The sequence below is a fragment of the Rhinolophus sinicus genome, chromosome 18 (genome assembly GCF_057876585.1).
Source record: "Rhinolophus sinicus isolate RSI-liver-muscle chromosome 18, RSI-T2T, whole genome shotgun sequence".
NCBI classification, from domain to species: Eukaryota; Metazoa; Chordata; class Mammalia; order Chiroptera; family Rhinolophidae; genus Rhinolophus; species Rhinolophus sinicus.
This window is the reverse complement of record NC_142518.1, coordinates 82,391,647-82,405,092: the sequence shown is the minus strand read 5'-3', so window position 1 is coordinate 82,405,092 and position 13,446 is coordinate 82,391,647. Positions and strand designations below refer to the sequence as shown.

General features: G+C 41.5%; 1 protein-coding gene and 1 non-coding gene across 4 annotated transcripts in view; one reads left to right on the top strand and one right to left on the bottom strand.

Annotated features, from left to right (window-relative positions):
• Positions 1-13,446, top strand: part of TMEM255A (transmembrane protein 255A) — an 80,489-nt gene that overhangs the window by 25,902 nt on the left and 41,141 nt on the right. For 2 of the 3 annotated variants that reach the window (XM_019719285.2, XM_019719287.3), the window contains exon 5: positions 13,303-13,371. The exons of the other annotated variant lie outside the window; for it this stretch is intronic. In XM_019719285.2, the coding sequence (XP_019574844.2) occupies positions 13,303-13,371 (69 nt within the window). The remainder of the gene's footprint in view (positions 1-13,302; positions 13,372-13,446) is intronic. 3 annotated transcript variants of the gene reach the window in all.
• LOC141569764 (U6 spliceosomal RNA) lies at positions 7,671-7,777 on the bottom strand. Its single transcript, XR_012493564.2, has one exon. It is a non-coding gene; the product is annotated as a U6 spliceosomal RNA (small nuclear RNA).

Genomic DNA, 13,446 nt, shown 5'->3' with positions numbered 1-13,446 from the left:
ATGTCTCTTCAAGTCCTCTGCCCATTTTTCAATTGGGTTGTTTGTTTTTTTGTTGTTGAGTTGCATGAGTTCCTTGTATATTCTGGATATTAGCCCCTTATCGGAGGCACTATTTGCAAAAATCTTCTCCCATTCAGTTGGTGGCCTTTTATTTTGTCGATGGTTTCTTTTGCTGTGCAGAAGCTTTTAAGTTTCATATAGTCCCATTCGTTTATTTTAGCTTTTACTTCCATTGCCTTTGGAGTCAAATTCATAAAGTGCTCTTTGAACCCAAGGTCCATAAGTTTAGTACCTATGTTTTCTTCTATGCAGTTTATTGTTCAGGACTTATGCTTTAGTCTTTGATCCATTTTGAATTAACTTTGGTACATGGTGACAAATAGAAGTCCAGTTTCATTCTTTTGCACGTGGCTATCCAATTCTCCCAGCACTATTTATTGAAGAGGCTGTCTTCCCTCCATTGTATGTTTTTAGCTCTTTGTCAAAAATTGTCTGTCCATATTTATGTGGTTTTATTTCTGGGTTCTCAATTCTATTCCATTGGTCTATGTGTCTGTTTTTCTGCCAATACCATGCTGTTTTGATTATTCTAGCCCGGTAGTACAAGCCAAAGTCAGGAAGTGTGATACCTCCATTATTGTTCTTTTTTCTTAAGATTGCTTTGGTTATTCGGGGTCTTTTGTGGTTCCAAACAAATGTGATGATTTTTTGTTCTATTACTTTAAAATATGCCATTGGGATTTTGATGGGGATTGCATTGAATCTGTATATTGCTTTGGGTAATATGGCCATTTTAACTATGTTGATTCTTCCAATCCATGAGCATAGAATATCTTTCCATTTCGTAGTGTCATCTTCAATTTCTTTCAAAAATGTCTTACAGTTTTCAGCATATAGGTCTTTCACATCCTTGGTTAAGTTTATTCCTAGGTATTTTATTCTTTTTGCTGCAATTGCAAAAGGAATTGTTTTTTGTATTTCTTTTTCTGAGATTTCATTGTTAGTATATAGGAAGGCAATGGACTTTTGTGCGTTGATTTTGTAGCCAGCAACTTTACTGTATCCGTTGACTGTTTCTAATAGCTTTTTGGTAGAGTCTTTAGGGTTTTCTATATATAGCATCATGTCATCTGCAAAGAGTGATAATTTAATTTCTTCATTCCCAATTTGGATGCCTTTTATTTCTTTCTCTTGCCTGATTGCTCTGGCAAGGACTTCCAACACTATGTTGAAAAGCAGTTTTTCAACATTAATTATGAGATTAGCAGAGGGCTTGTTGTATATGGCCTTTATTATGTTAAGGTATATTCCTTCTATACCTATTTTATTAAGTGTTTAAATCATAAATGGATGTTTTATCTTGTCAAATGCTTTTTCTGCATCAATTGATATAATCATATGATTTAAACCGTTTACATTTAAACTGATTATTGATAGTTACATAGTTATTGCCATTTTTAAACTTGTAGTTAGATTGTTTTCATCTTTCTTCTATTTACAGAAGTCCTTTTAGTATTTCTTTCAATGCTGGCTTGGTGGTAATAAATTCCTTTAGCTTAATTTTTTCTGGGAAGCTCTTTATCTCTACATCAACTTTAAATGATAGCCTTGCTGGATAAAGCGATCTTGGTTGTAGGCCTTTGTTTTCCATCACTTTGAGTATCTCCTGCCACTCCCTCCTGTCCTTCAATGTTTCTGTAGAAAAGTCATTTGATAGTCTCATGGGAGTTCTCTTGTACGTAACCCTCTGTCTTTCTCTTGCTGTTTTTAGGATTCTCTCTTTGTGTTTAACCTTTGCCATTTTAACTATAATGTGTCTTGGTGTGGACCTGTTTGGGTTTATCCTGGTTGGAACTCTCTGCACTTCCTGGACTTGTATGTTGGTTTCCTTCATCAGGTTAGGGAAGTTTTCGGACATTATTACTTCAAATATGTTCTCAATCCCTTGCTTCCTTTCTTCACCTTCTGGTATTCCTATGATGCGCATGTTGTTGCACTTGATGTTATCCCACAAGTCTCTTAAACCATTTTTATTGTTTTTTATTCTTTTTTTCTTTCTGTTGTTCTGTTTGGGTAATCTCTGCTAATTTGTCTTCTAAGTTGCTGATTCGATCCTCTGCTTCATCTAACCTGCTGTTAATTCCTTCAAGTGAGTAATTTATTTGAGTAATTGTGTTCTTTATTTCTAACTAGTTGTTCATTATGATTTCTCTATCCTTCTTTATGTCGTCTCTAAGCTCCTTAAACATTCTTTTTTTTTTTTAATTAAATTTATTGGGGTGACAATTGTTAGTAAAATTACATAGATTTCAGGTGTACAATTCTGTATTACATCATCTATAAATCCCATTGTGTGTTCATCACCCAGAGTCAGTTCTCCTTCCATCACCATATATTCGATCCCCCTTACCCTCATCTCCCACCCCCCACCCCCTGCCCCCGTTACCCTCTGGCAACCACTAAACTATTGTCTGTGTCTATGAGTTTCTGTTTCTCATTCTCCTTAAACATTCTTATCATCAGTGTTCTGAACTCTGTCTCTGATAGGTTGGTTACCTCTGTTTCATTTGGTTCCATTTCTAGAGGTTTCTTCTGTTCTTTTATTTGGGATATGTTTCTTTGTTTCCCCATTCTGGCTGACTCTCTTTGTTTGCTTCGATGTATTAAGTAGATACCCTAGAGTTCTTAGTTCTTGCTGGGTTATCTTGTGTAGTATGTGTCCTTTTATTTGACTTGCACTACTTCGTTCTTCTCCTCTGCGTGTGCTACGAAGATGACTCTTGTGTTGTGTATATTGTCCTGTTAAAGAAGACGTTTAATTGCTTTTCGCTTGTGAGTAGGTGGGATTAACTCCTAGGCTGACTAGTTGTGAGACTTGGCTCTGCCCACCGCAGGGTGTTCTGCTGCGTGAGGGTTGACCACTTAAATGTGGTTTGGCCTCTATGGACTCTTGTGTCTGTAGAGAATTCCCTCTGGGTGGGTCACTTGTAGGTCAAACCCAGTAGTACTCTGGTTTGGTCTAGAGTTGGCCTCTGGGTGTGTTGAGTCTTTTGCCTCTTAATCTGGGCCCTGGTAGTGCAATTTCAGAACAAATCAAATCACCAAGCACAACAACAACAACAACAAAAAACATCAAATACATTCACATGTTAAAAACAACCGACATCCCACACTCAACACAGGCAAAGATATCAAAGATATAAAGACAAAACAAAACAAAACAAAAAAGCAGCGCCAGTCTTGGCTTAAGCCCACGAAGTAATCTCCAGGTTGTCCTCTGCTGTACCAAAGATTCCCCTGCGTATTGTGCAGGCAGAGCCGGTCACCTGGTGCCCAGAGTGACGTTGGGTCTGCAGACTTAGATGCGTGGGGCGGAGGGGTCTGGATGATAGTTTCTACAAAGTCAGTGCAGTTTCTGCCCTTGCCTGCACATATGCGCACTGAGAGTAGCACCACCAGCCCTGTGTCCACCAGTCCTGAGTCTTAGGGCACTTCTTCCGTGTGTATGTGTGTGTGTGTGTGTATGTGTGTGTGTGTGTGTGTGGCTTGCGGGAGATTTCTGAGGTGCTGAAAGCCCAGAGCTGGTCTGCTGCCTACTGCTGATCCCTGGGAGTGCCTTCGCAGTTGTATTTGCCCTGCCCTAGGCAGGCCAGAAATGATGGGGGCTGGGGATGGAGGGGTCTTCTCTCTCCTAGCCCAGCCTTGTCACACTCTTCCCGCAGTCCAGAAAATGTGGTGGCTGGGGGTGGAGGAGTCTCTTCTCTCCTAGCCCAGCAAAAAATCACACTCTTCCCAGCCTCTTCCCTGTGTCAGAGTTGCACGCTGGTCTTCCCAGAGCCTGAGCACTAAGGCTCCTCTGTAATCTGACACTACTCCTCAGTTCAGGGGCCAGTTTAAGTCTCTGGAAGGGCGGGGGTAGGATTGGAAGAGTGGGGGGAGGGGCCCAGGTATGGAGTTTGTGTCCTTTGCCCGACCTAGGGCCCAACTGGCTGCCCCCTCGGCGCGAGAGATCAGCTGTGGGACGCAGGGAAAGAGCCCACCTCCTGGCTTTTGTGTTTTCTGTTCTGTCCTGGGATCCCCTGTGTCTCTGAAGCTGCGGATGCCTTCGGCGTTTCCACCGCTGCAGATGCGGGCCACATTTCTACTCCGCTCCCTTCCCTCTTCCCCTGCTCGCCCAATTTGCCCACCTTCAAGTAATCCTTGCACGAGTCTCTTAGCTGTTCTGCGTGATGAGCAGAGTCCTTTGATGGGTTATAGATGTCTCGTTTGTGATAAGATCCGGAGGAGAACTCAAAAATTGCGGCCCACTGCCGCCATTCCTATGACGTCACCCGACATTTTAACTATATTAATTCTTCCTACCCATGAGTATGGTATATGTTTCCATTTATTTGTATCTCCTTAATTTTTCTCTTCAATGTCTTAAAATTTTCTGAGTACAGGTTTTTTACTTCCTTGGTTAAATTTACTCCTAAGTATTTTATTTGATGTAATTGTAAATGGGATTGTTTTCTTCATTTCTCTTTCTGGTAACTTGTTATTGGTACATAAAAATGCAACCCATTTCTGAATATTAATTTTGTATCCTGTTACTTTACTAAATTCATTTATCATTTCTAAGAGTCTTTTGGTGGAATCTTTGGGGTACTCTATATAGTACGATGTCATCTGCAAATAATTACAATTTTACTTCTTCTTTTCACATTCGGATGCCTTTTAGTTACTTTTCTTGTTTTATTCCTGCAGATAGAACTTCCAGTACTATGTTGAGTAAAAGTGGTGAAAATGGGCATCCATGTCTTGTTACTGACCTTAAAGGGAATGCTTTTAGATTTTCTCCACTGAGTATGATACTAGCTGTGGGTTTGTCATATATGGTCTTTATTATGTTGAGATATCTTCTCTCTATTCCCACTTTGCTGATTTTTTATCATAAATGGATACTGGATTTTGTCAAATGTTTTTTCTGCATCTATTGATACAACCATATGATTTTTATTTTTCATTTTGTTTATGTGGTGTATCACATTAATTGATTTACAGATATTGAACCAGGCTTGCATCCCAGGAATGAATCCCACGTGATTGTGGTGTATGATCTTTTTAATGTATTGCTGAATTTGGTTTGCTAATATTTTGTTGAGGATTTTTGCATGAATGTTCATTAGGGATATTAGCCTATAGTTTTCTTTTTCTGTAATGTCTTTGTCTGGTTTTGGAATCAGGGTAATGGTGGCCTTGTAAAATGAGCTTGGAAGCCTTTTCTACTCCTGGATTTTTTTGAATAGTTTGAGATGAATAGGTTTTAATTGTTTTGTTTTTTTTTTTGAATGTTTGGTAAAATTCACCTGTGACGCCATCTGGTCCAGGACTTTTGTTTGTTGGGAGCTTGTTGATTACTGATGCACTTTTGTTGGTAGTATTGGTCTGTTCAGATTTTCTGTTTCTTATTGATTCAGCCTTGGAAGATTGTAAACTTCTAGGAATTTACCCATTTCTTCCAGATTGTCTAAATTGTTGGTGTATAGTTGCTCATAATATGTTCTTAAAATTTTTCTGTATTTCTGAGGTGTTGGTTGTCACTTTTCTTTCATTTCTGATTTTATTGGGGTCCTCTCTCTTCTTCTCTTGATGAGTCTAGTTAAAGATTTGTCCATTTTTGTTTATCTTTCTAAAACAAAAAAACAAGCTCATCGTTTCATTGACTTTTTTTTTTTAAGTCTGTTTTTCATTCATTTCCACTCTGATTTATATTATTTTCTTTCTTGTACTCACTTTGGGCTTTGTTTGCTGTTCTTTTTCCAGTTTCCTTAGGTGTAAAGCTAAACTATTTATTTGATATTTTTCTTGTATTCTTAAGGTAGACCTGCATTGCTATGAATTTCCATTTAGGACTGCTTTCACTGTGTCCCATAGATTTTGGGTCACTCTTTTCATTTTCATTTTTCTCAAGGTATCTTTTGATTTCTTCTTTGATCTCATTGTTGACCTATTCATTATTATTATTGTTATTTTAAATTTTATTGGGGAATATTGGGGGACAGTGTGTTTCTCCTGGCAGTTGTTCTTCAATCTAGTTGTGGAGGGCACAGCTCAGCTCCAAGTCCAGTCGCAGTTTTCAATCTTTAGTTGCAGGGGGCACAGCCCACCATCCCATGTGGGAATTGAACTGGCAACCTTGTTGAGAGCTTGCGCTCTAACAAACTGAGCTATCTGGCTGTCCTTCCAGAAGCTCAGTGGCAGCTCGTTGTCTTCAATTTAGTTGTGGAGGGTGCAGCTCACTGGATCATGTGGGAATCGAACTGGCAATCATGTTGTTCAGAGCTCACGCTCTAACCACCTGAGGCATCTGGCCGCCCCACCTATTCATTATTTAGTAGCATGTTATTTAGTCTCCATGTGTTTGTGTGTTTTTCAATTTTTTTCTTGTAATTGATTTCTAGTTTCATACCATTGTGGTCAGAGAAGATGCTTGGTATGATTTCAATCTTCTTAAATTTATTGAGAACTGTTTTGTGGCCTAATATGTGGTCTATCTTGGAAAATGTTCCATTTGAAAAAAATGTGTATTCTGCTGCTTTGGGGTGAAATGCCCTAAAAATATCAATTAAATCTATCTGGTCTAGTGTGTCATTTAAGGTTGCTGTTTCCATTTTGATTTTCTGTCTGGAAGATCTGTCCATTGGTGTCAATGGGGTGTTAAAGTCCCCTATTATGATTGTGTTACTGTTGATCTCTGCCTTTATGTCAGTCAATATTTGCTTTATATATTAGGTGCTCGTATGTTAGGTGCATAAGTGTTTACTAGGATGATGTCTTCTTGTTGGATTGATCCCTTTATTATTATGTAATGTCCTTTTTGTCTCTTATTATAGTCTTCATTTTAAAGTCCATTTTGTCCAATATAAGTATTGCTACTCCAGATTTTTGGTCTTTTCCATTTGTGTGAAATATTCTTTTTCCATCCTTTTGCATTCAGTCTGTGTGTGTCTTTGGGTCTGAGGTGGGTCTATGGTAGACAGCATATGCATGGGTCTTGTTTTCTTATTCACTCAGCTATCCTATATCTTTTGATTGGATTGTTTAATCCATTTACATTTAAAGTAATTATTGATAGGTACATAGTTATTGCCTTTTTATTATTCATGTTTTTGATCTTCATTTATTTGTTTTCTCCTTTATTCTGCTTAAAGAAATCCTTTTAACATTTTTTGTAATACTGGCTTGGTGGTAATAAATTCCTTTAGCTTTTTTCTTGTCTGGGAAGCTCTTTATCTCTACTTCAATTTTAAATGATAACCTTGCTGGGTAGAGTATTCTTGGTTGTAGGCCCTTGTTTTTCATCACTGAATATTTTCTGCCACTCCCTTCTGACCTGCAAAGTTTCTGTTAAGGAATCATCTGACAGTCTTATGGGAGCTCCCTTGTAAATAACTAGTTGGATTTAACCTTTAGCATTTTAATTATGATGTGTCTTGGTGTGGGCCTGTTTGGGTTCATCTTGTTTGGGACACTGTGTGCTTTCTGGCCTTGTATGTCTATTTCCTTTGCTAAGTTAGGGAAGTTTTCAGTCATTATTTCTTTAGGTCCTCAATTTCTTGCTTCCTCTCTTCTCCTTTTGGTACTCCTATGATGTGAATGCTGTTGTCCCAGCATTGATGTTGTCCCACAAGTCCTTAAACTATCTTCATTTTTTGTGTGTCATCCTTGTGCAGGGGCCATGCTAATCTTCTCTGTATCGTTACAATTTTAGTATATGTGCTGCCGAAGTGAGCACAAACTATCTTCGTTTTTTTAATTCCTTTTTTTGTTTGTTTTCCTCATTGGATATTTTCTGCTATGTTGTCTTCTAATTCCCTGATTCAATCCTCTGCTTCATCTAATCTGCTGTTGATTTTTTCTAGTGTATTCTTCATTTCAGTTATCATATTCTTTATTTCTGACTGGTTCTTTTTATGGTTTCTATGTCTTTCTTTATGTCTATCTCTTTGTTGATACTCTCACTAAGTTCCTTAAGCATTCTTATAATCCTTGTTTTAAACTCTGTCTCTGGTGGGCTAGTTGCCTCCATTTCATTTAGTTCTATTTCTGGAGGTTTCTTCTGGTCTTTTATTTGGAACATGTTTCTTTGTTTCCTTATTCTGGCTGCCTCTCTGTGTTTGCTTCTATGTATTAGGTAGATCTCCTATGTCTCTCAGTCTTTGCTGGGTGGCCTTATGTAGTATGTGTCCTGTGTGGTCCAATGGTTTCATCTTTCTTATCTCCTGTGCATGTATTACAGGAGAGTCCCTTGAGTGGGTTGTGTGTTTTCTTGTTGTAATTGAGCTTTGATTGCTTTTGATTTGTCATTGAGTGGGATTGACTCCCAGGGGGCTGACTGACAGTGAGGACTGGCTATGCCCACACTGTATGAGCTGCTGTGTGGGAGCTGACCCTTCAGAGGAAGCTTTGCTCCCATGGGCTCTTGTGTTTTGGGTGTGCCATTTGAGGGGCTAACCAGGTAGTGTTCTGGTGTGATCTGCAGCTGGCCTCTGGGTGTGTTTATTCTGGTGTCTCTTGGGAGGGGCTCCCATGGAGGCCAATTTCAGCTTTGCCTGTTATCAGCTCACGGCTACCTGGTAGGAGTCATAAAGCTATATGTGGCTGGCTGCTGTATGTGCTGGACCTGGAGGCTTGTGGGGGTGGCCTCGCTGTGAATTCAGCCTGGGTGCCACCTGTGGGCCTGAGGCAGCTCAGCAAAAGGCCCAGGGCTCCCTAGGCCTATTGCCACCTGCCAGCTGCCCATAAGTCCCAGCTGTGGAAAGAGCCTCCTTAGGTGTGCAGGCTGGGCTGGGTGACCCAATGTTGAGAGTGCCCTTGGCAATGCAGCACTAGCTGGGTGAGACAAAGTCCCAGGGAGTCACGAGACATGGCCCATGGTTTTTACAAAGTTAATACAGACTCAGTTCTTATACTGGTGCCTGGCCTGTGACCACTTCACACAATAGCCCAAGAATATCACAGCCAGCCACCACTCACCTCAGGGCAGTGTCTGGCCTGTGAACACTTTGCAAAATGCCCTTAGAACACCACAGCCAGCCAGATTTGCCCCAGGCTTGCAAATCCCCCAGAGCTGCCCAAGACTGGCTGCAGCACAGGTTTTGGGTCACTGTCCACCACCAACATCTCCCTGGGCTGTCACCTGCCATCTGCTGTTGTAAAAGTCTTTTGTGTCTTGTGAGGCAGGACTGGCTACCCAGGCACTGAGAGTGCCCCTGGCAATGCAGCTCTAGGTGAGCAGAGTGGGTTTCCAGGGAGCTAAGGGGTGTGGTCAGTGGTTTCTACAAAATCAGTCTTGGCTCCGGGCACTGGTGCTGGACCTGCAACCACATCGCAAAAATGCCCTGAGAACACCTCAACCAGCCACTGCCCATCTCTGCACCACAGGTTCCTGAGAGCTGACCAAGAGATGCTGCAGCACAGGTTTTGCATCACTGCTTACCAGCAAATGTTTCCCAGACTGCCATGCGCCATCTGCCACTGCAGAAAGACTTCTGCAGCCTGTGGGGTGTGGCCAGCAGTCCAGCAGTCAAGAATGTCCTGGGCAATGTAGCACCATCTATGCAGGGGGTGGGCATGCACTCACGGATTCTACCAAACCAATGCTGTTCCAGACTTAGACATTTAGGGGAGGACATATTCAATACTGAAAAGATGGTGCTCTGCTGTAGGCCAAATGTGTGCCAGGCTCCACACAGGGACAACAATGGCTCCTGTCCCTCTAGCTCCTGCCCCAAAGCCACACAACTCAGTCCTTCCCCGCACGTCCCTGGTCCTTCCATGCTGCCACCCATCCACCAGAGACCAGGCGAATGCCCACAAGCAAGCAAGTCCATGTGCAGTCTCTACAAGAGGGTATCTGGGTTTCTATCCATCCTCCACCCCACAGGGATGAGCAAAGTGGTCACTGATTTTCACTGCCAGATGTCATGGGAACTTCTCTTCTTGGCACAAGACCCCTGGGCTGAGGAACCTGGTATGGGGCTGGGACTCCTCCCTCTTCAGGGGGAACCTCTGACACCAAGGTTTCCCTCTCATCATTCAACCAACATCTGTGGGTTTGGGTTCAGCCTGCTTCGCGTCTTCTCCCCTCCAACCAGTCATAATGTGGCTTCTTCTTTATATCCTTAGTTATAGAGGCTCTGTTCAGCTAGTCTTCAGTTGATTCCTGAGGTTGCTTGTTCTATAACTTATTTGCAATTTTGGTGTGATCCTGGGATGCAGTAGGCATTGTATTTACCTAATCCACCATCTTGGACTTCCTAACTCCTATTTTTTTTAACAGCTTTATTGAGATGTAGTTCACATCCCATATAATTCACCCACTTAAAGTGTACAATTCAGTGGCCTTTATATCTTCACAGTTATGTGCAAATTATCACCACACCAATTTTAGAAGATTTTCATCATCCCCAAAAGAAACCCTATACCTTTTAGCTATCATCTCCCCATCCCCCTATTACTCTCCAGTCGTAGGCAACAACTAACTGACGTTATTTCTCTATAGATTTCACTATATTAATTACCATCGATATTAATGGAATCATATACTATGTGATCTTTAGTTACTTGACTTCTTTCACTTAGTATAATATTTTCAAGTTTTATTCATGTTTTATAACATGTATCAGTGCTTCATTTCTTTGTATGGCCTAATAACAGTCCATTGTATGGCTATACCACATTTTGTTTTTCCACTTACAAGATGATGGACTTCTGGGTTGTTCTTACCTTTTGGCTATTATGAATAATGCTGCTGTAAACATTCATGTACAAGTTTCTGTGTGGACATATGTTTTCATTTTCCTTAGCTATACATCTAGGATTGGAATTGTTGACTCATGTGGTAACTATGTTTAACCTTTTCAGGAACTATCAGACAGTTTTCCAAAGTAGCTGTGCCATTTTACATTCCCACTTCTGTGTATGAGTGTTTCAATTTCTCCACATCCTTTCCATCTCTTGTTAATATCTGACTTTTAAATTCTAGCCATCCTAGTCGGTATGAAGTGGTATCTGATTGTGGGTTTAATTTACATTTCCCTGAAACTCCTAATGTCTGAGATCACTGGTCTCAGTAAAAGGCAAGGGGGAAAAATCCAAATTATATTTACTGGAATTTTCCTTTAATGACCCCTGCCTGCCCCTGACTCCAGGCCTTCTGTACCTCCTGCAGTTAGTGGCCTGTAGTAAAGCACTGGACTCAGGGGTTTGGGGTAAGGTTGGGTGAATCTTTAAGGAAAGCTTTTTGTTTCCACTGTACCTGTCCTAAGACATCTGCCAGTTCTCATTGACACCCAGTGAGTTTTGAGGCAGGAGGTTTTATTAATCTATGGTGATATCTGTTGGCCAACTTGAATGAAAGGCACATTTGGACCCTGGCACCACTTGGATGTGTTAGAGCCAGCCTTTCCTGTTTTTGAGGCCCTTTAGTCATCTTGCCCTGTCCTTGGGCTTGGGGGCATATGAGCTTCTACTCAAGACCTATATTTTTACACACCCCTCTAAATGTGTCTTGTTCCTTCTTTCTTGTCCCTTATTTCCTTCCTATCCTTCCCCCGAATATAACCATTAACTAGATGGGAAAGTCACTTTTTCCCCTCCTCCAAATGGATATAATAGTAACCTAACTCTCAGGGTAAGTATGAGGATGACATGAAATCATGGGTATGAACTTGCCCTAAGAAGGTCTGGCACAGAGCAGACACTTACCATAAAGCAATTTCCATTTCCATCCCTTCACTCCAGAGCTGGTAGTCCTTCAGATTAAAAAGGTAGCTGACCCCTGACTGAGTGATCGTTTTTTTACCTCCCAATTGTGTAAGCTTATTCCTCCTCTGTGGTCTCAATGCAGAATAGCAGCCAGAAGCAGCAAATGGACAGCCATGACATATGTTTGTTTTCATTTAGGGCAGTTGGTGGCTGAACGCTTTATGCAGAACTAGGAGGTCAGGAAGACTGTGACCAGCACGTCAAGCCTCCCCCTCTGTGGGATAATAATGACTTCTGCCATCACTCAAACATGGAAAATAAACCTGCTGGGTGTGAACATGAGAAACCTCGTTCCTTTCCAGCCTGATTCCAGGCTAAACCAACAGGGCAATGTACTTTTAGAACATTGAACAGCCAGGAGGTTCATGTAGAAGCAGCTGACAGAAAATCCTAGGTACTTGATGGGGTGGCAAGCTTGGAGACAAGAGGCACCTGAATGCCTGAAACAGGAGATGCTAAATTACATGTGTGGGGAAAAACAGCTACCAGGATTATTGGAAATTGTGAGAGAAGTGCAGGCGGGTTAGGGAGCAATCAGTAAACTCCCTCTGCCAGGGTGCTTTGGCCAAATCCCTAAGGCCAGTTTGCATAAATTGCTTGTCCTGTCCTAACCTGCTTTTGGCCAAAGCCCCCTACCACTGAGGGGATATTTAGTGTCTATCTGAAAGTGAACAACATCCCCTGCCTGCAAGTTTCCAGGCAGAATTGGATTGAGTCTGTCTCTTCTATACCAACCTCCCCACTTCTCACCCTTCACCCCCACCCACCCCCAGCAGCCCCATGACTGACAGCTCCCTTACCTGGAAGCCGGCCAAGCCAGTGGGGGTAAATCAACTGTCCTGGAGCCCCATGTTAGTTTTCTGGGCTTCAGCAGTATTTTTGGAGTTCACTGTCTATATCTAATGTGTATAATTGAGTGAAAATGGCTCATAGTTCAGTTGAGTTAATCTCAGTAGCTGCCCATCCCCCTGGGGCTTGCTCCCTGAGCATTTCTTTCTGGAAAAGCGTGTGACCACAACAGCAGGGAGTACATGTCAGCCAGCCCTGGTCCTGTTCCCAGGTGATACGAGACCCCATTGTTGGAGCTGAGCTCCCCATTTGGAAGTGTGATGTTGCAATAAACTGGAGTTTTGAATCTTATTCCTTGGTGACTCTCTGAAAGAAGACAAAAAATAAAAATAAAAGAAAACTAGAGAGGAACTTTCCAGAAACCCATTTCTCAATCAATTTCCTAATTTCTCATTAACTAGTGTTCCAATGGAAAGCAGTTATTTGAACACTTTTATCTTATCCTCACATTCTGAGTCTTCCTAGATGAACAGCTTTCAAAAATTAACCCGGCCCATTGCCGCCTCTGTGGTGTGGTGTGTGTGTGTGTGTGTGTGTGTGTGTGTGTGTGTGTGTGTTTTCAAATCTTTTATAACCAATCAGAGCACTTGCTGCTTTGTTTTCCAAACCAAAACCCTTTTGGTTTGGTATTTTCATTTCTAGGATCTGAAACCACTCTACGCTAACCGGTGCCACTATGTTCCCAAGACATCACAGAAGGAAGCTGAGGAGGTGAGCCAGAATGAGGCTGTATGTGTTATCTTTTGGGAAAGTCTCCTGTTCTGTGCCTAAAACCTTCTTTCTTCT